Source organism: Numida meleagris, chromosome 3 (genome assembly GCF_002078875.1).
Source record: "Numida meleagris isolate 19003 breed g44 Domestic line chromosome 3, NumMel1.0, whole genome shotgun sequence".
NCBI lineage: Eukaryota > Metazoa > Chordata > Aves > Galliformes > Numididae > Numida > Numida meleagris.
The window spans coordinates 42,984,708-43,006,583 of NC_034411.1; the positions used below are offsets into that span (position 1 = coordinate 42,984,708).

At 39.9% G+C, this 21,876-nt stretch overlaps 1 protein-coding gene across 1 annotated transcript in view; it reads left to right on the forward strand.

Moving 5' to 3' along the window:
- RPS6KA2 (ribosomal protein S6 kinase A2) overlaps positions 1-21,876 on the forward strand; it is a 165,705-nt gene that overhangs the window by 88,015 nt on the left and 55,814 nt on the right. Inside the window, exons 4-8 of the mRNA XM_021392310.1 lie at positions 6,098-6,178; positions 6,635-6,714; positions 10,515-10,621; positions 18,151-18,188; positions 18,958-19,100. Coding sequence (XP_021247985.1) covers positions 6,098-6,178; positions 6,635-6,714; positions 10,515-10,621; positions 18,151-18,188; positions 18,958-19,100 — 449 coding nt within the window. The remainder of the gene's footprint in view (positions 1-6,097; positions 6,179-6,634; positions 6,715-10,514; positions 10,622-18,150; positions 18,189-18,957; positions 19,101-21,876) is intronic.

A 21,876-nucleotide genomic window follows, 5' to 3' on the forward strand; every position in this document is an offset into this window, starting at 1 on the left:
CTCTGGGGCTGGCCTTTGCAAGGCCTTGTCCCTCTTCCAGCCCAGCCTCCCCCCTGCTGCTGCACTCACCGCTGGCCCGGGCCAAAGTGCAGGAGCACCGCCTGCTGAATGCACTGATACCCTCCCCGCACTGTGAGTTGTCTCCTGTGATGTCACAGGTGCCCCGGGCCCACCCTTTAGCCCCACACTGGTTGCCTCCCTCCCTTGAGCTACAAAAGAGCTACACTGATGTTCTTTGAGAAATATAGAAATGAGGCAGAGCTAGGGAAACCTGATTGTGTTCTTTTTTGGAAAGTCTGTATTTCTTCATATCTTGTGTAAATAGTCACCACATAAGCACTTTGTCTTCCAGACATACTTAGTTTGGATTTGTAATTAGAATCCAGCTCACTATGTTTGCCTACAATAGCCAGTATTGAAAAAAAAAAAAAAAAGAATAAGAAAAGAAAAAATGAAAATAACAGAAATAGGAGTGAAAAGAATGTTGCTCATAATTTCACATATATATTTGATTTTCTGTGTAATTGACATGTTACAGTGCTAAGTGAAGAATTTGATGATGAATTTTATGTTCCCAAGTCTGAGTTATATTTGTGCCTTTTTTCCACTCAAGACATGTTAGTGACTTTTAGGGAAGTGAGGTAAAGTCTGAAATTTAGATCCGTTGTTTACTCACTTATTTTTCCGGCTAACAATATTTTTTGATGGTTATTTGTTTAAGTTAATATTGTTTCTATCTTCCTCTGTTCTTGCTTGTTAATTAGTGTTTCACTCCCACCAGGGCAGGGATATTTTCTAACAAAAGGTCATTTTGAAGGGTAGGGGTGGTTGAATTATTTATGTTCAGCGGTGGTTTTTGCCTAGCATCCAAGCAAACTTTGAAATATTTTTCATTATCCAGGTATATTCTTTGTGTATCTTTCTGCACACGACACTTGCTGGTGCTAGCCATGCAGTAAGAGTCTCTGTATAGTTTTCTAGGTCACAGGATTGAGTAGCACTTTGGGAAAAGTTGTCAGGAAGGACAAAAGACCATAAGGAGGTGTCACTGAGGCACCTAACTCATTTCTAGTACCAAAATCTTGAAGCTTTCAAATGCCAGTACCAGCCTGGTGACACCGAGTGGGTTGACTCTAGAATCAGGGGAGGGAGTCTGGCCCATCTAGAGAGGCAGCCAGAGTACCAGGCCCAGCCCCAAAACACCTCCAGCAGGTCCTAGGGAGGGACCTGGCTCCTGTGCCTCAGGGCAGGCCACAGGTATTCACACAGGAACTAGAGTCATATAGGGAATTACACACTAAACACTCGAGAAAAATAAGAGTTATCACTTTGGTGCTGTTGAAGCATGGTAGAACTGCCTTTAGCTTTAGATACCTCAGGGACGTGGCTTGGTTATAGGACTCAGTACAAGACTCACAACTCGTAACACCAAATCTGTATGCAAAAAAATAATAAAAAAGCTAAAAACTGCACTTCAATTTATACTAAAAAATATTTATCTTGAAGTGGAAATATCAGCTGTATTCCATGTAAGATTGAAGACAGGGAAAACAAACACAAATTTAGATGATAGTTTCAGGAAAATTTTAATAGAACTAAGAGTTACTTTGGTCAGCAATGAGAAGAGAAATGTTGAATAAAAATGTTTAGAAGTTATTCTTTAGCCAAAGAGATCCCAGAGGCAATATTCACTCTCCACTGAAATTGATGTCTGAATGGTTTTTAAATTCATGGAGCTGGGACTTCAACTCAGGTACCTTGTCACTAGAAATATGGCAGGTTTCTTTTCCCTTATGGTGAATTAACTATAAATTTTAATCAGCGTTATACCAAATAAATTAGTGTCTCTTTTATAAGCTCCCCTTTTACAGCTCCTGCAGGCCATGTTTTCTCTAATTAAAAGCTCTCATAAATTTGAGGTGACAGCCTACTGAACAGATACAATGTCATTGCATGTACATCAAGTAAGGTCCCTACATCATCATTACTTGACAGTGTCTACAGCTAGAGATGCACGGACTCTTTAAGTGAAAGATATGAAATTAATTGGCTGAAAATTAATTCATATCTCTGTATTTAAATCTCAGCTAAAGTTGATATTGTAAGAACTTCAGTGAAGGAAATAAGATTATGGTTTTATTTTCTTTTTCAAAAAATTGACTGCTAATCCATTTTTGAGAAGGAATTTTTTTTCCCCTTGGAAGATGCTCTGAATGTATTTTCCCTTTTTTTCCCTCTTCCCCTTCATTACTTCATGGTTATTAAAACTAAAACAACCTCAGAAATAAAATTCACAAGTTAAATGAAACCCTCTCCTTAAGCGTTAAATAAAATAAGAGGTAAATTTGTCTTCTTTGATGTTCAGAGCTAGACAGACAGAAGAGGATAAGCTGTATTTATGTGCATGCATACACAGCTGTCTCCACTTATCTTTCATATCACCTTAATACCTAGAAATGGGAATTGTTTTTATTTCAGAGTAGCAGGTGCTTCCTCACCCGTTGCAGGTCCCACCAGCCTGGTCTTTTCTGCTTTGTAACATGTGGGATTATTTCAGGGTTGGTTAGTTAGCCCAAGAGCATGCAAACAATCTTTACAACATTATGCTCATTGCTCCAAGTTGTGTGCTCTGCTTCCATCTGATGTATGATTTAAGGATAAGAAGCAATCTCCATGGGTAGAAAGGGCAAGAGTTTAGCAGTTTAGCACCAGTTCCAATGGGAATTGTACTTGTGAAAGTGAACATCTGGTGCAGGCAGGATCTGCCAAAGGCAACAGCACTTCCCCTTTGTGTGCTGCTGTGAGCCCCTGCAAGTGGTCAAAAGCAGGAGGGGTAGCTGAGTTATCTAATCCCTCATCAGCACCCTTGGAGGACATCGTCATCATTACCAAGGGGCGGGCAGAAGCTCTGATCTTGAGGGCAGATGTACGCCTGGGGAGAGCCCATCCCTGTGCCAGGGGCCCCTCTCCACAGATTCAGTTTTTTTGGAAATGAATGGAGAACTTCATTGTGAAGTTCTCTAACTGGTCCCAAAATGAGACCATGGAAAGACGTATGTGTTTGCTTGATCACTGCATAGAAATACACACTGCTAATGTTCAGTCCTTATCATCCCCAATGCTGAGGCAGCTGTTCGGACCCCATCCTTCTCTCCCCATGCAGCTGGATTCCCTACATAGCCAGGATCAAGCAGGCTGAATAAGCAGCCAGAAATAATTCAGATCATGCTTGAGCAAATTGATCTGATTACCCAACTACCAGGATTTATGAACTAGAAGGGATGCTTCCTCAGCAGGGCAGGCTGGGACCATTGAATCCTAGAAAAAGTCTCCCAAAAGGCATTTTCTTGCCCATTGTACTTGGAAGATGACAGAGAAGTCAGAATGAGCTGGAGCCTCATGTTGTAGGAATGTTATGTCAAAGTGCCATCTCTTTTTAAAATTTTTCCTGACTAATTTGAGATCCACATGCCCCAAACCCAAAAATCTAAGTGGAATGAAGGGCAGAGGAATTCTTTGGTGTATATGGAACAAGAGAAGAAATCTCTCTTGCTATGACAGAATTAATAATAAACCAGAAAGGAGAAGGCAAGAGGATCTTGTGCTGTGCGTTTACTGAATAGCATGTCTTATCATTACATCATTAAGTATTAACATATGTATCATTAAATATCACATTAAACATTGAATGTTTTTAAATATGATGGCAGTGAATGTGCAGCATAAGACGGTGTCCTGTGGTGTGCAACCTGGTGTGAGAAGGTAGGTATCCTAGAGAGGTATCTTTGGAGTTTGAAATCAAATGTTGACCAGACACATAGAGACATCAGTAAGAAAAGAACACAGACAAAAAAAAAACAACAAAAAATGCTTGTGGATTTGCCTTCCTAGCATATATGATTAATGAAAATATCTGGGCCTATGTGGCTTCTGCTCTAGAGCATTTAAATCGAGCAGCATTTGATGCTGGAAGATGCAGAGGGCAGGTCACCAACGCACGTGCCAAGCTGTAAATCCAATTATACATTCTAATTATCTCTTTTGGCAAACACTGCGAAGGTGGTGATTACAGCAGCTTTGGAGGAGACCAGGTTCATCAGGGGCTATCAGGCCATAGCTAGAGATTTAGGTGTCTCCTGTGATGATAGACTTTGCTTTAATGTTCCATGACTCCAGGCTGCACACACTGCGGAAGGAGGATGATATTGTAGCCCTGCACGCCCACAGCCTGTAACTCCTGCAGCAGTGGCGACCACAGCAGCAAACAGGATGCAGGGAAAAGGACTTTAGCAAACCACCCAGTGGCATGGCTGTTCAGAGCGTGCAATGCTGGTGGTGGGAAGGCATGCTGCTGTCTGCCAGCTGATTCCCACACTGCACTACAAGCACACTTCTGCGCAGTAGACAGGCAAGTGCCAAATTTGCTGCTGGCACTGGACTGCCCCTCAGGTGGATAACTGCCGCTCTCTACAGCTAGAATGCTCCCTGCAGCTGGCAGACTCCCTGCTTCAAGTAACCTAAGTCTGTATCCATTCAGTGCTGTAGTCAATGCTGGATAGCACGGGTAGTATGTATGACAGTATGAGTTGCACAGAATAGCCGTTCTTTGCCCTTGAAGAGTGACTGATGCTGCGTGGTAAAACACCTAGCTGGTGTACAAAACATCCTGTGGATTTTGTGGGATATGTCACTGTGTGAGCTCTCACATTTCTGTCCACCAAGAATTCCTGCCTGTGAGCACTGCTGCATATCACAAGGGTCTGGATCTATGGCATGAGGAATACTCTGCCCTCACATATATTAAGCATTTTGTGAGTGTATGATGTGCAATTTATATTCATGAGATAGTGAGTTAAGATTCTGAGATGCCCTTTGTTTTGCTTTCTATCTACAAGTTAGCTTAGGTTGGGTAGCTAGTAAATTATACATTGCTACTGACATAAGTAAAGCATCAAAACAGCAAGAAATCCAAGTATTCCTCCACTTCTCTTTAAGGTTTTCAGATCAGATGTTTTGATCCTATTTCTGTGCTTCTGTTCTCGATGTGCAGCAGCAGGGTATGTGGTTTCATTATGGTATGTTCATTATTGAGGTGCTGGGAGTGCTTGGCTTCTCAGCAGAGCCACAGCACATGCAGGTGATGACAGCATCTCACTGAGATCTCAGGCTTTACCACCTAAAATAGTCACATAACACTCCTCATGGATGTTTTTGGCTGCAAATCTTATTGGCATTGTGTAACATAGAGAAAGGAGAAGAAAATTTTAATACTTCCATTGCAGAATTAGTAAAATAGTGATTGACTGAAAAATGACTGTCTAAGACCAAGAACTGGCAATCTGTGAGCTTGAATACCCCTCAACATCTGTTAAAGGTCATTGCTCCATCATTGTTAAAGGTGCTTGCTCCAAAATCTTCACTTTGATAAGTGTGAATCCAGTTCACCTCCCTAACTCCTTTTTCTGTTAGTCTGTACTCATCTCAGCCATGAGTGTTTTTCTCACTGCTATCCCACAGGAATTTCTCTCTGCGTGTGAAAATTGTTTTTTATTTATTATTTTTAATCACCTTTTTTCTTTATTACTGATTGTTTAGGGGTGTTGTTGGAAGCTTAATATAGTTCATATAAACAATCTCTAGAAAATGTTATGTAGAGATATCTAATAAAGGCTGCTAGCATCAACACAACACGAAATGTTAATTTGCACAAAGCCTGACAAGGTCTGAGACTGGTACATTTGGTGTAATCTTAAGTGAGTTAGAGCTATTGATTTTATACAGTTTTAACTCATATTAACATTCTCTTTGGCAAAACGTGATCATTTTCCCCTTGTTTGTAACACTCTGGTGCTTTTGGTTCAGGCTGTTCTCTACAGAGGAAGAGGCAGTGCCCTCCTGAAGAGCTTGCCCTTTGCAGAAGTGAGACAAGCAGAATAAGGGGCCACCAGAGTATGGCATGGTTTGCCAGTGGTCATACCACAAGCCTTTAAGAGAGTGAAAGCAGAACCCAGCTCACCTGAAGCTCATTGCAGTACTGTATCCAGTGGACCATGCTGCCTTTTAATATGTTGCTTTTCTTATTGTTCATTCCTTACAGTTCGGGATCGGGTACGGTCAAAAATGGAGAGAGATATTTTGGCAGAAGTGAATCATCCTTTCATAGTCAAGCTTCATTATGGTAACTATAATAAAATATAATTCTTGTTTGTTCTTAAATTGGTTGGGGAACTGTAACCAAATGTGTTATAATTTCATATAGGTACCTGCTGCCTACATATGACTCTGTCTCTAACAAAATCATAGAGGCTATCTCTAGGAAATTCTTCACTTATATTAAAGGATAATTTTAGTATAAGTAGCTCTTAGCCATTTGTCCATCAAAATACATTCATAGGAGTTTAGAATGAAATGGAATATTTTAGTAATACATCATTGTCTCTTAGCTGATACTGTTTTCCCTATAGTCTAAGCTAGATTGCTTAATGCTGTAGAGAAGTTAATTCTTCTGTTCTCCAAGTGCAAAATGACAGTAGAACTGATATCATGAATGATATACCATCAGCCAACAATATTTATTCTGTGGAGACTTTATCTTGATTCAAATTTTCAAAATCTCCATCCTTTTCTAATGCAGCGTTTCAAACAGAGGGGAAGTTGTATCTAATACTAGATTTCCTGCGGGGAGGGGACCTTTTCACAAGACTCTCCAAAGAGGTAAGGTGATAGATTTTAACTTTGGAAATGAAAGATTATCCTGGATTTTCAGAAACCAATGAAGCGGGAACGGTAAAGGGTTTTGAAAATAGTCCATATGTATATATATATGTATATATATACAGGCTATCTGTAAATAAAGGTTGTAGATAGACAGATAAGGGCTATATATGTAGTAGAGTTGCATCATCTTGCATCTCTAAGTGTGTTCTTATTAATTGTATTTGAATAATGCTACAGATAATTAAGCAGTTAGGCAGTAAGCATCACTGTCACAGAAAGCTAGTAGCCATATCACAATGAAATACCTCCAAGCTCACTGCTAACCAAATTTAACTTGACTGTGATTAAAGTCAATCTGAGAAGCCCATCTCCAATGCATTTTGCCTGGGACGTGAGCACAGAGCTGCTGTAAAAGCACAACTGCTGCCAGCTGGAAGGGATGCTGTCAGGCAGTCTCTGACCCCCGCAGAAGGTGTGCACAGGATTAGGGCCCTGGTCACCAGCAGGACAGTGCTGCCTGCTGCGGCTGCTGCTGGGAGTAGGTTGGAGGCCATGCCCTGCCTCAGGCTTGCAGTTGGGTTGTCACCTGCCTGCCCTGCTTTCCTCACCTCCCTGACCTTGATCTGTTCCCTGCCCTCTGCTCCTGCCTGTGGGGAGATGCTGCTGATGAAGAATAGGATAGTTAGAAAACCAAACCTGAGTCTCACTAGTGCCAGCAACTGCAAGATATCTGCATTCATTTAGCACTTGCCTCTTTCTCCTAGTGCTTCTTGGAGCCACCTATTTATGAGTCCTGCAGGCAGAAGCAGTGCTTTGGTAGGGCAGCCCCGCCACCTCTGGGGAGGAGCAAGGGGGCCTTTGGGGTCCCAAGAGTTGTCTGTGTCCCAGGGTTGGATGTCACCAGTGTCCTCAGCCCTTGGTCTCTGTTTAGGCTGTGAGGATGAGGTGCCAGTATCCACTCGGCATAGGATCTTTAAAGATTAGATGAAGATACCTCAGGCATCATCTTGAGGGGAGTCTCTGATCGGAGGAGTTTATGGATGGGCTATGAGAAGAGAACTTTCATGCAGAAGTTCCCTGGATGCTTTTTCCACCCCACAAACCCAGTCCCGGTGGCAGTGGCAGTTGGTGAGATGCTGCAGGCTGCTGTGGAGCAAGCTGACAGGCAGACTGCTGAATCCACCACGGGCTGTAAGCCCAAGTGTTCTCTTTCCAGACTTGTCTGCTAATGCAGGGAGACATCAGCAGTGGGTTGATTACAGTGCCAAGTAATGGTACCAGTACGTGTATTTACTATATGGAATCAGTTATTTTAAACAGAATGAGAAAGATTCAAGAAAATAAAAAATATCTTCCTGCTGCTTGTTATGAAGTAAGGATTTGTGATACTGCTCTGTCTTAAAAGAATCTCTCTGATTTCCTGGGAGAAGAGAGAAAAAATGACTCTTGACACATTCTGCATAATGAGGGGATGAGGAAGTAAAAGAGCATGGCTCAGATTTTGTACTCATTTGATACTTTCGGTTTTCCCAAAGCTTTCACAATTTAATGCACTGCATTCTCTGCTTTATGCTATCCAGAATGAGATATTTTAGCTTGGCAGTCCAGGTACATCTCTTTCCTGTGTTTGCAGCTCATCTCATCTACCTATGCTTTGCAGCTGTTTATCATAGAATCATAGCATCATTTGAGTTGGAAAGGACCTTTAAATGCCATCTAGTCCTTGAGTGTCTCCAGGGATGGGTCTTCCACCACATCTCTGAGCAACCTCTTCCAGTGCCTCACCACCCTTACTGTAAAAATTTTTTTCTTATATCCAGTCTAAATTTCTCCTCTTTTAGTTCAAAACCATTTCCCCTTGTCCTAGCACAATAGACTCTACTGAAGAATCTATCCATTTCTTTCTTATAGTCCCCCCTTTAGATACTGAAAGGCTGCTATCAGGTCTTCCCAAAGCCTTCTCTTCTCCAAACTGAACAGCCCCAGCTCTCCCAGCCTGTCCTCGAGGGAGAGGTGTTCCATCCCTTGGATCATTTTTATGTGTCAAGATATCACAGGTCAAGACATGGGAAGACTTGTAATGTCTGCAATTTGTGAAGTGTAGACTTCGTTCAACTGTAGGGATTTCAGTGGACTTTCAGTGAGATTCTTCACACAACAGCATATGTACATGCAAAGCTTGTCTCTCTCTTGCTCTGTCTTTCCCTGCTTTTATTGATTTCATCTCATGCCTAAGTTATATGTTTTAAATCTTTCTAATAATTTATTTTTATGTTCGGACCAAATACATTTTTAGTCAGTGTTGTTGCTTGGGTACCTTGGTTCCTTCTATTATTTGCAGTGATATACTTAACTAAATTGTGTGACATCTGTTCTCAGAATCCTCTATTTTTGCTCTCCGCTTTCTGCAGCCTCTCAAAGCACTCAATTATTGTGGTTCCCCCTCTCCAAGAGCAGAGACTTAATTTTAAAAATAAGCTCAACAACTTCTGGAGATATTTACGTTTATGTATGACATGTAAATTTGTATTGAGATGACTCATTTTACTTCTGTCATATGTAGTATTTGCATTTGCATATCCAATGTATCAGCTTCCCCTTCTGCATTATTATTGCTGTGCATATTGAACTTTAATTATAGAGAAGTAAATATCATCTGGGATACAATAAAAGCTGAACCATTCTAGGAACAAAAGGATTTTCTTGGCTTCTGAGCTTAGTGTTTTGTTTTGATTGCAGAAATGTCTTCCCACTTAAACCAAAGCTTTCCAGTATTAGTAGTAGTTATTGAAAGACAACAACCACCATCAGCCCTGTGTCTCAGCCAGCACATCATTGCTCAGGGCATCTGCACCAGGATTGCTAAGGCTCAGCCTGAGGTCATGCTCCCTGATCATCTGCACTGGTTCTGTCCCTGGCTCAGAGCTGCTGCTTCTCCAAGAACTAAAACATAGGCACTATTGTAGATGCTCCTTTGCACTGGGGACACTTCTTCTAGCTGTCATGCACAAGAATGTGCCAGGTTTCTTTCTTTCACTCACTCCAGAGCTATCTCAAACCACACATTCTCAAGTAGTACCATGCTGAAAACCTCTGGCACACTGTGTCAGGTATTTCCGCATGGAAAACCATAATCAGAACTCTATTCTCCAGGACTTCAATAGTGCTACACTGGGCATAGGGGAGCCCCTTTCCCTCCTGTGCAGAAGTGGGGATCTTCCCCTGTGAGAGTCTGGTGGACCCTACAGATTCCTTGGAGCTTTGATGCACGGGGGTTTAAATCAGAATGTTTTCATGCCGTGTATTCTGCTCATATTTGGGAAAAATATATGTTTCTGTTTCTAAAGCAAGAAGCTTTACACTTCCCCAGAGGGGTTCCTCATATTATTCTGTGAGAATTCAGGAATCTAATGCCAAAATTTTAGCAAATTAAGAGATATGAAAGCAATAAGGGCTGCAGTGTTGAATGCTGAATTTTGCCATTGACTTCCAAAGGCTAAGGAGTTAGAACCTTATTTATATTATTGTGACATGATGTCATCTAAACAGATCAAATGGATGAATGAGAGCAGTGTGTTTTAAGGAACAGGAGTACTTGGCAGATCAAGTTTTGTTTTATAAGGAGAATCTGGTAAGAATTGTTAATGTGAGCTCAGACAAATTATGGAAAATTGAACCTGATATGATGGGCCTTTCAGCATTCCTGAGTTAGACAATTCCTTCCCTGTATCTGCTTAATGCAAGCCAGCCCACCACTGTCTAGTAAATAGACATGTTCTTCTTTTCCTTCTCTCTAGGTGATGTTTACAGAAGAGGATGTCAAGTTCTACTTAGCTGAGCTGGCCTTGGCTTTGGACCACCTCCATGGGCTTGGAATTATTTACAGGGATCTAAAACCAGAAAAGTAAGTTAATGAGAAAAAGTGAAATGAAACATAAATACATGAGCTTTTAGGTTGTTTCTGCTCCTCATCTTGCTAGTAAGTCAAAAGGTACCAGAGACTCTGCCTTCCTTCCTGTGTGAGAGACTATGCACAAAAGCTTAACCATCAGGAGTAGATTTTTCCCCCTCTGTGTAGCTGATCAGGTAGAGAAGGACCATATACTTTCACCAGTGAAGCATGGGAAGTGGTGACTCATGGTGGAGCAACAGCTGAGGCAGTGGTGCGGTGATAAATACAGAAGTGGTCAAGCTGGTAATAACTGGGAGATCCTGTAATGTCTGGAACAGAAGCATTGCAATCTCTTTACCTGTGTTTATTTTTGGTTCTACCATGAGGCTAAGGCATAAATTTAGCTCCAGTCCTGACAGCTCCAGTCTCCAAGGTCTTTCTATTATCTTGTTTTAGCATGAGGCTAAATACTGTGACTGTGGTCCAATATGATGTAGCCTCAGTTTAATGAGTGAGCTCAGTGCAGGGTTCAGACCTGTGCTGTTGCCTTCAGTATCGCTGTTCTTGATTTACATTATTTAATCCGGCCTTCCCCTTGACGAGATATAGGCTGTCCAAAGCAACTCCACTTCTAGCTCATACAAAATACATGGTAGCACCATTCACTTTTACTACATCCATTGCTTAATGTAAATGAGAATCTCTGAAAACTCGTGTGTGTGGTGGCAAATGAAAGATAATAATCAGCATTTAAAAATTATTAACAACCCAAACTGTTGTCCTAGAATGATTCTACCTTATATTTGCAGCTATTTGCTGTTGTTAATGTGGTGCTGTGTAGAATTTTCCTTTCTCTTTTTCCTTTGCAGTACATCAATAGACTAAATGACAACCACAGTGCTATGGCTGGAAGTCATGTGATATTGCCTTTATTCTGTTCCACTTGGCTGGTGCTTTGCCTGCATCTCCTGTGCCAGCTCCAATAAAGCAGGCTGCAGCATGTCAAACTTACAGCCTTCTCAATGTAATGGCCCGAACCATTTTAAAATGATAACCACTGAAAGCAGTCTGCGTGGCTGTTTATACTCCCAAAATATAACAGCAGAGCAAGATTTTTCCTTTTGTGACACAAAATTCAAAAAATATGCAACTCTTTCTGTCACATTCACAGAAAAAAATAAGAAACCAAGAGTAAAGGAAGTTGGATTTTGTAGGTGAAAAGCTGAAGGAGAAGAGGCTAATTATCTGAAGCATAGTACTATGTGATGTAAACTTTAAATTCGATTTTGTTACAATCGTGGTAGTACAATATGAATTCATACTGATGAACCTAACATGAGCTCTCAGTCCTTTGAGCTGGAGACCCTTTCACAGGTGGCCAAAATTTCCACCTGCTGTACTCGGAATTAAACAGCCAGAGGAATAAAGGTACCAGCTGGTTTTGCAATATGAGATGCAGGTAGGTAGCAGTCATGCTGCAGCTGCTGCATCATCTGCAAGCAACTCTTTGGGCTCAGGTTTGTTACTTTGTTAATTCAGCATCAACAGATATGTATATTACAGAATAACTTTATGTTCATTGCAGGGAGGTTGGACTAGGTGACCTTTAAGGGTCCCTTCCAACCCAAATGATTCTATGAACTCCAGTTAGAGCTTTCTGGTTTTAAACTTTGTTTCTGTTGAGTGTTAATGTGAATCACGCTCTACTTTTCTTTCTGGCATTAGATATACTAATTTTCATACTAACATGATATATGAAGCAGCTATTAGAAGTTATCTAAATATAAGCCTGTACATTCAAATATAAGTCATAGTGCTGCTACATTTATAGGCACATGCCAGATTTTTTTGCTTAAACAGAAGTCAGAAGCCAAGGAGAAAATTAAATGCATGTCAAAACTATTCACTGTATGTGAGATACACACAACCTGATTTTTCAGGGGTTCTCAGCATTACGTGTCACTTTGCATTTCAATGCACATCTCTCTGAATTCAGTTGCAAGTGACAGTACTTAATATTTTTGCAGACCAAACTGCAGTGTCTCCCCTCAGGGATCAGTGAATCAGGAAATTAGACCTCACATAAGAATGAGAGAACTCACTGATTTGCCACTGCCACATAGAAAAAGCCAAGCTGGGAACTAGTTCTCTGCATTTTCATCTGTCCTAAGACCAGTCAGCCATCCCCTTCACTTTACAGCTTTGCTAAAATCTCTGGGTATTGTCTATCAGTTCTGCTGCCTGTGGTGGGAGTTCTCTGGAAGAAAATAGGAAGACTCACCATGTAACTAAAGACCTTTATAGAATGAGTTCTGACTAAGGTGACAGCCCTCATTCTGGTATCTCCTAACTTTAAATGTATATTTTTACAACCTGACATTTAAATATGGTTCTTGATGTACAGTTAAATAGATACCAGTGATACCGTTGAATGCCTTAGTATTGAGTTGCATTATTATTGCTATTGTTGAATAGGAGTAGGAATGACCCAGCCTGGTATAACTGATGTTTATACCTGGGAATAAATCAAGGCATCTGTTTAAGTAAAAAGAAAATAAAAACTTTTAAAATGGCTTTATAAGTGCTAAATCTATGTATAGTCATGTCTAGAACAGCAAAACATGACAGCATGTGGCTATTCCAAACTTTAAGTTTAGAGCAGAAAAACAGGTAGAACAGGAAAAAAAAATCATTCCAAAGGGGAGAAAATGCCATATTTTTAAGTAACATCTATGAAAGGATAGCTTTCTGGATGAGATGGTACTAGAAAATGAGAACTATCACAGGATGATCTCATCTTCCCCTTGCCCCTGGGCAAGGTCAAATGTATCAAGGTCACTGCAGGTGTGTTACTAACCTACTCTTAAAATGGCTGGTGAAGACTCCGTGACCTCCATAATGGAGCTCTTGGCATTGTTCTATCATCTGTACGGCTGGTATCTAGAATCTAAGATGCCCCCAGTAGCTAATTTGACATTTCTTTGGTGCAGTTATAGGCTATGCTCCTTGGCCTGTCCTTCCAGACTCCCCAGGCAGGACACACAGCTCTCAGCAGCAGCCGTGGGGGGATTGTGAGCATGTCCTCATCCCCTCAGTCCTCTCGTCTGTAGCCCAAACAACCCAATCACTAGAAATGTTCTTACCAGTCAGTCTTTCTAGGCATTCAGTCATTCTTATTCCTCCCCTTTGATTTCTCTTGATCCATATCTGAAGTACAATATCCAGAATTACACCACATCTTCAGGAGAAGCATTACCAGTCTGATAAAAATGGATTACTCAGTCAGATCAGACTGCAAATCAATCAGATTTGAAGAAATTGGGATAAATTACTTTGTAACTTCCCAGTTGTCTTTCTCCTCCTTTGCTAAAAGATAGGCATTGCATTTGTCCTTTCATTGCTTAGTGCTTTTGCCATCCTCCAGAAGTTCCCAAAAGTAACTGCTAATAGATTTGAGATTGCTTCTGTCAGCTCTGCAAGTATCCTAAAATGAAGCTCATTTGAGTTGTTTGTGTCAAAGAAGACTTGTTAGGAAATAGCACTGTTCAAACCACTTGAAAGAACCCTCAGTACATTAAAATGTCAGGTTCAACATTTTTTTTTAAGGCTCCCTGAACAAAAAATCATATTAGCAATTCAAAGCTATGAATTAAATTTAAGTGCAACCAGAATATACTGGGAATTGTCATAAAGTGAGCTGTACTTTTAAAAAGGCAAACGATTGATTTTGCTGGTAAAAGTCTTGTGCAGAACAAGGAGATAATGATGCTTTTAAATTTCTGATGCCACTTTCTTCACCTTGAGTTGTCTTGGTGATTTCAGTGAGGTCCCTGATGGAACAAAGTACTGTTTGGTCACATTGAAGCTGATGAAATGAGTGAGACCCCATTTACACTGTGAGGCCTGCTTTTGCTTAAGAACTGCAGCATCTAGTTATTAAATCTGGCTATACTGAAGTAGAAAAATGGGAACTTATTTTAAAATAGTATATAAATATATGCTGTGGTTTAAGAGTGTGAATGGCTTAGAAGTAACTACCTTCTGAGAATGCACAGATATTTTATTTATTTTTACCTGTTCTATCTCCAGGTACCCAGTTACACCTTGATAAAAGCATGTAAAGGCTTCAGTTTACAAGGAGGCTTACATTGTGATGCCCTCAAGAGTCCTTAAAAGGGACAGATAACTGCTCATATAACAGCTCCCATTTAATGCAACATGCCATAAACCATAGCAATTCATTCATGAGCATAGCTGCCTTGCGTAGAGAGGGAAGACCTGAGAATTGGTAAGGAGCAAAGACTTCTTTTGTTAGAAAACTGCCATCAGCTTCCACTGAAGCAAGCTTTCCCTTTCTGGGACTTCATGCTGTCGATGAAACTACAGCAGGGATGACTTCAGCATAAGACTTTCAGTTTACTGAGATAGTCTGGCATCATGCATACACTGAAATGTTAAAAAGGTGGACAGTTTGGTAGAATCTTCACCTTTGGGAGATATTTGAATACTTCATTCTATTCAGTACTTTCATAACAGAGCCTGCAGTCAAATTAAATATTCTTTGTGAAGTTTCAGATTTTCTTTCCAACCTGAGATTTTGGCTACAATTTCTGAAAAACATGAAATGTGGGTTGAATTTTCTGCAAAACTGAGCTGACTTGGAAAAAAAAAATCATTAAAAGCAAAACAAATGGTTTTAATGGCTTTGGCAGAACCCGCCATTGATTAGAGTATACTGGAGTTCAGTATGAAGCCTTAAATACTTGACTCAAAACTACAAGCAAACAAACAAACAAAAAAATAAATAAAAAAAATGAGAGAGAGCTACTGCGGCCTTGGTTCTAAGATACACTATGAAATAACACCAACAGCTAATATTGAAGGTTTTTTACACCTATGCAGAAAACAACCAAACAACAACTAACAGCTGAGTTAACTGCAGTCCTAGCTTTACCATGAGCTTCTCCTGTAGCTTCTCCTGTAGTGTGTAATTCCCCTGCTACTAGGCTAGCTTCCCAGCCTCTGACATGGAGATGTTCAGATTTTATTATCTCAAGGCATACGTTTAAACTGAAATCAGTTAAAAGAGTTTATTTTTTTGTGTTGGACCATCCTGAAGTTAAAATGTTGTTGTCTTTTGAAATGTTGTTTCAAAACAGATTGACAATGGCAGAATCCTGTAAGCACAGTCAGATCTTAAACTGAGCATATAAAATGGAAAAAGCTAGTAATGAAAAATCATCACTCAGTGGAATTATAGCTTAGCTTGACAATCTCCTTCTATTGGTTTTGTTTTTTTTTTTTATAATTTCAAAACATTCATTGAGAAGAAAGATTTTTCTCAAGCCCAGATCACATTAACAGCTACTAGCTCTTTTTTTCCCTCCCCTAAATAACAGTAGCATATTTCAGTTTAGCTGATCCTGCAAACTATAGCTAACATAATTTAATTGTCACAATAGAATTTCTGTTTGACAGTGTGGGATAAAAAGCAGCAGTAGAGTGATAAAGATAAAAAGGGAAGACAGAAAGGATGATCAGAGAGTAAATTTGCATCTACAGTCAGAGAAAAAATGTTTGCCAGTTGCTGTAATGTGGATACTTTGCTTCTTAATGTCATTCAGAGCTGTTTCACTGCAACAATTATATTTTTCTCCCAGTTAGCATGCTGTTTTCTTTTTACATCAGACGTAATTTTTCAGTTCATAACCATAGCATTGTATGCATTGGCAGATGGCAAAAGTGGAAACCCCCAGCTGTCCCAAGCATATTGCCAGGGGCAACGGGAAGCTGAAGGCAGCCAAGGGTTCTGTGTAAGGGCAGATTTAGGGAACATGAGGCAGAAGGGAACTATAGATCAAGCTTTCAGGGATAAAGGATATGTGCCCATAGCAAACCAGGATCCGTTCATTTAGCTGCTCATACAAACATTTAGTGTGAGAAAGTCTGTTGTATACTTCTGGCTCACTTCTAGCCTGAGAGAGTCTGATAGCTGCATGGCTATTTCCTTCATACCTCTAATGGAGGTGAAATATATTAAAACCATATATTGCATCATAGAAAACCAGCATGAATTTTCCATAGGAAGGGGATGAAATATAAAATTGATGTTTCTGGGGAAAATTCCACACATCTTGAATTGCACTGTTACTCACAGGGACTCGATGGGCATGGGACAAAATCTGGGGTGATTTCTGTGAGCTGTGCTTCCTCAACCACTATTGCAGAGCTGGGTCTGTGGGATTCAGGCATTCTCTATCACTTCCAAGCTGGCACGTGTTTTATTCAATTCTCTTCTGAAGCACAGGCCTCTTGTTTAGGGATTATGGTCACAAAAATACATGTAAGCAAGCCTGCTATGTTCTAGTACTTAAATTTTATGCCTCTTCAAAAAATCTGGGGAGAAAAAATCAAAGGAAAGAAGCTTTTATTGAGAAGAAAAAGCTTTAATTATTGAACATATAGTAGTGACTCAGCTGCTGGCCTTTATTTGATGAGTTACACAATAACAGCCTGTTCCAAACACACAAATGAGTGGCAGAAGATCACCTCTTTTCAATTATGCTTCAGCACAGAAGCAACTTTTAACAGGAGTCACACACAACCTTTCCCAATGTGTTAGCTTCATTTCTGTCTTATTTTCTTCCTCCATAAATGGATCAAAGTGGCTCTATAGGAGAACGAAAGTATAAAAATAGCTGACATCTTGTTAGACCAGTTTGAAAACACAAATGCACTAAATCTAACTAGGACTGAAGAAACACCATCCTCATTACTGTGTCAGAACTAATAGGCAGAAAGTTTAACATAATCTTATTATTTCTCAGTTTCACCGATCCTTCTTGTTTCTGTAAAGAAAAAAAAAAAAAGCAGTGGTTTTTTTTTTTTGTGAACTACAGTCATTTTTCTTATAGAAATGTTGGAGTGCCTTTGTGAGAATAAGAAATGTTGGCAGGTGGCAAACATGAGAACGCTTGAATTTGGCTTGCAGGCTGAATTTTCATTTATGCTTCCGGACAGAATAAATTAGCAGGGGCTGAGATCCATGCAGCTAGGCTGTGACTAGTCATTATGCTCTACAATCACTTTTATTACTTCAGCATGAGCGTATCTACCTTTTTAGGCCCAGTGAGTCCAAGCCCTCATTATTTTTGTGCTTGCCTTTATTATTACGAGAACAGCAGAAAACCTATAGCTCTGTCTCCTGCTGGAAGCAAATACTCTGTTGGTGTTTGCTTTGAACACCATGTTCTTTCTGAGCTCAGCTCACATCTTCATTCTGAGCGCGCTACAGTGGAAAGAGGAGGCTCCTTGTGCAACTGCCACAGGCAGTGATTGCTTCAGGCATGAGATCAGTCAGGCCTTTGGAGATCATTTTTTCTTTACGTAAGCATATAATACAGTGAGGGTTTGTTTGCACGTGTATTTGAATCGCATATATCTCATTAGTTCTCTTAAACATGTTTTTTTTGGGTTTTTTTTTTTTGTTAACTGCAGTCTGTGACTACCTAATGAATGTATCTTTGCTTTTTGTTTTACAGCATTCTTCTTGATGAAGAGGGCCACATTAAGATAACAGGTATGTGAGGAACAGGAAATGTAATGCCCACAAGCTAATTTACTTTGCAGTATGTTCCATGCAACTTTGCCATTGTTTACAAAAAAAAAAAAAAGAAAAAGGAAAAAAAAAAGCTTAAGAAGCAGAAGAGTTTGAGTATTGGTGTTCTTTCTTGTGGCAATTTGTTATGCCCTCAGGCTTCACAGCACGTGGAGAACATAGGTTTTCTTGGTAAAATCATTCTCCTGGCTGACAAAGCTTGCTGTCTTGACTGCCTGCCATCATGGATGGATGTTCCCAGTATGATTGCTTACTACAAATCAAATTATCTGAATTTATAGCTGTGTAGAGGACACCTTGGAAAACCATCCCTTTGCCATTCTCGAGATGTGTTATCACTGTTTCCTATCTGGGATTATTACTGTTAATGCTATGGTAAATTGAGTAAGAATCTTTACCAGCACTGTCTTTGCCAAACTTGAACTGCTTCTGCTGATTTACACATTCTCTTCTGCTTTGAGCCAGAACCTCAGTGATATACGAAGCAAATTGGTATGTGTGCTTTCAAGGCATATTAACAAATGCTACCCAGGCACTACATGTAGGCAGGGCTTCACTGTGCAAGTGTCTGTGTCCTTCCTGCATACAAAATATGCACACAGACAGATGGGTACTCCATTGTCTGTTTCGTGTGTTCTCCAACCATTTTTTATTTGAACGGTTTAAGTGCATAAGTGTTAATAATACCTTTTATAAATTTGACAAGTCTTTTTTGTTTCAATTTATTTAGATTTTGGTCTGAGTAAAGAAGCCATCGACCATGACAAGCGAGCATATTCATTCTGTGGAACAATAGAGTATATGGCCCCGGAGGTGGTCAACCGCAGAGGACACACTCAGAGCGCCGACTGGTGGTCTTTTGGTGTGCTCATGGTAATGGAGAAATTGTGTTTGTTGGTTGGAGTGGTGGCTGAGATGTGAGCAGATACCCGAGATAACAAACATCACTTTTAGCAGTTAAGGGTTGATAGGAAAGTAGATGTGTGGTAATTGCTTGATCATTTTCATTGCACCAACAGTAGGGAACAAGCTGCTCCTGGCAGCATACAAGCTAACATTTACCTGTAGATTCTCTCGCTTATATCATTTCTTTCAGTAGTACATCGTTTCAGTGGGTTGCTTTGAGCCATAAATATTTCTGTTCCACAAGAACAGAGCAGGGCAAGCTCATAAGAGTGCAAGCATTACAAAAGAAATGTCTACCTAGTTACTAACACAGATCTTGTTTGGAAACAGTTCCCAAGACAGGAACTTTCAGAGGTCAGGGGCATCCTCTTGGAGAAACTCAGGTGTGTACTTTTTTTTCTTTGTAAAGTATATTTTAAAAACAACATATTTTCGAGGGCAGTTTGAGTGTTTCACAGTACCTCAGTGGCTCTTTTGCCATTAATCTGTCTTCTTCATATCAGCATCATTCACTTTTTTTCCGTTAATGAGATTCAGGTAGTTTTTGGCAGTCAGTATCCCATGAGTCTAATCAGCTGTTGGGAGACTGTCATTCAAGGGCAAACGTTTTGTCTCAAGTCATCCTCCTTTCCTCTTCTGTACCACTTTGCAGGCTGCAGGTCTGTCCTTGTGCTCAGGGCACAACCACTGCCAGGAGCTGTCATGCAGCTCTATTTCCTGTGGTATAGGGGCTGTTTTAGGCAGGATATGTTACGCTGCCTACCGCAATCCAAAGAGTTTGTTTAAATTTCATTTTCTCTAAGCAAACAAATGGTTTCAACAAAAGTAATAACAGGAAGCAATGTGAAAACTGGTGAGCATATTTTGAGAGAGGGCCTACATTGCTGATCTAGCTGGTTGATAGCAGTTAATCTAAGGTAAAGATTGCAATTAGTTACCTGAATTTAAAAGAAGGACATCCTTATCTCCCAGGGACACAAATCCATTTGTGGATGCTGAGCACTTTTGAATCACACATGTTTGTTCAGAAAAAATCAATAGGTTATGTCTCCTATAATAAATATACAACAACTCTTTACATTTTTTATTATGTGTTTAGTTTTGGACAGTATCTGTGCCTTCTCACTATCTGTCTCCAGTTAAAAAGAAACACTGATGTATTTGGTGCATAGATTGGTTTTCTTTCACCTCCTGATGAAGTTGGCTCTTTGCCACATGTTTTTTGCTAGGCTTTTTTTTTTTTTTTCTCAATCTCTCTCTTCTTCATATCCTCTCCCAGGGATTCAACGTGTTAGAATTGGAAAAGAGAGTAACATTATTTTAATTGTAAGCTGATGCTTTAAGCTTTTGAGTGCTACTTGACACCTTAGAGAAACATATCTTTAATCAGTTCTACCTTTTTTCCTTTTTATCAATTAACTGCTTGTGGCAAGAAAAGGGGATTTCCGTACACTAAAAGTGCACAAGGATTTATGATGCTGTTTTGGGCTCTGCTCATCGCTTGCATCTTCTGTTAGATAAGCTGTTTTTATGCTAGTCTGAAAAGCTGCCAAGAATTCAACAGTATCCAAATTCACCCTTCTTAAGCATTCTGCAAGTACCTGTCTCTTATTTAATAAGTGATGATGACTGTTTGAACCCACTTAAAAATGTGCTGGGGAAGTTGTGGTTTATCATGTCTAGACTTTTTTTTTTTGCATTCCTGCATCTTACCTATTATATTGAAAATTTTAGATAGAATGTTGCTCTGTTTTAACACTACTCTGCAAAAATTTTGCATCAAGAGACCTGCACAAGCAATTGATCTAACTTGTTAAACAGTTGTATGTATGACAAATCCACTCTGAAAAGCACCACAAGATCCTGATGCTTGCACTACCATTTCTGATGCCCAGGTAAATGGTCTGTAACACAACGTGTGCAAGTCTCTGGAAGGTGGCTCAAAGGAGTAGGTTTGTAGTTCATCATACTGGTTTACAAAGCCACATCCATCATGGAAGTTGTATATCTTTTAACTTTGGGAAAAATACTTCACACCATGGAGCATCATGTCAGCAGAGAGGTGCTGTAACTGGAGAAGGAAAGGGTGAGATGACTCTATAGGCAGTCCCAAATAAAAAAAAAAGAATTTATATTTATTCTTCAATGCAGTGAAATCTCCACAAGAAAGGAAAATATTCCCCTTGCTAGCCAATGTACTTTATTCTATTGTAGTTTCCACTTTAACCCGTACAGTGGCACTGGAAAAATCATACAATACATCAAAGCAATAAGGTCTTGTTTTACAAAATCCTATCATAATATTCTTGTTTTATCCCCATTACATGAGATGGCCTTCTTAATGAACAGTATTTTGAACATTTCTGCCAGCTGCTATGTGAAGGTATTGAAATCCTTTGGAAGAAATGAAATTCATTATGCTTCATATATAGCTAATAATGATAAATAAAGCATTTCACAGATGGTAAAACTGAGTGGCTGACCAACTTCCAGCTTCCTGGAGAATCAATGAAAGTGTTGAGAGGGGAAGCCAGCTGTTCTGACAAGAGTGTCTCTACTCTCCAGAACTGAGTAATATCAGGTTTCTTTTGTAACTTCACTTTTTGTCCTAGGCTCAAAATATTTAGGCAGATTTGGGCTCAGATTATTTGCACAGTCTGCTGTCCTTCCATCTGCTAGGAATATTCATCTGGCAATTACCCCAGACTGTGGATTTTTCTTGTAGTTCCTCTTCCTCAGTGAC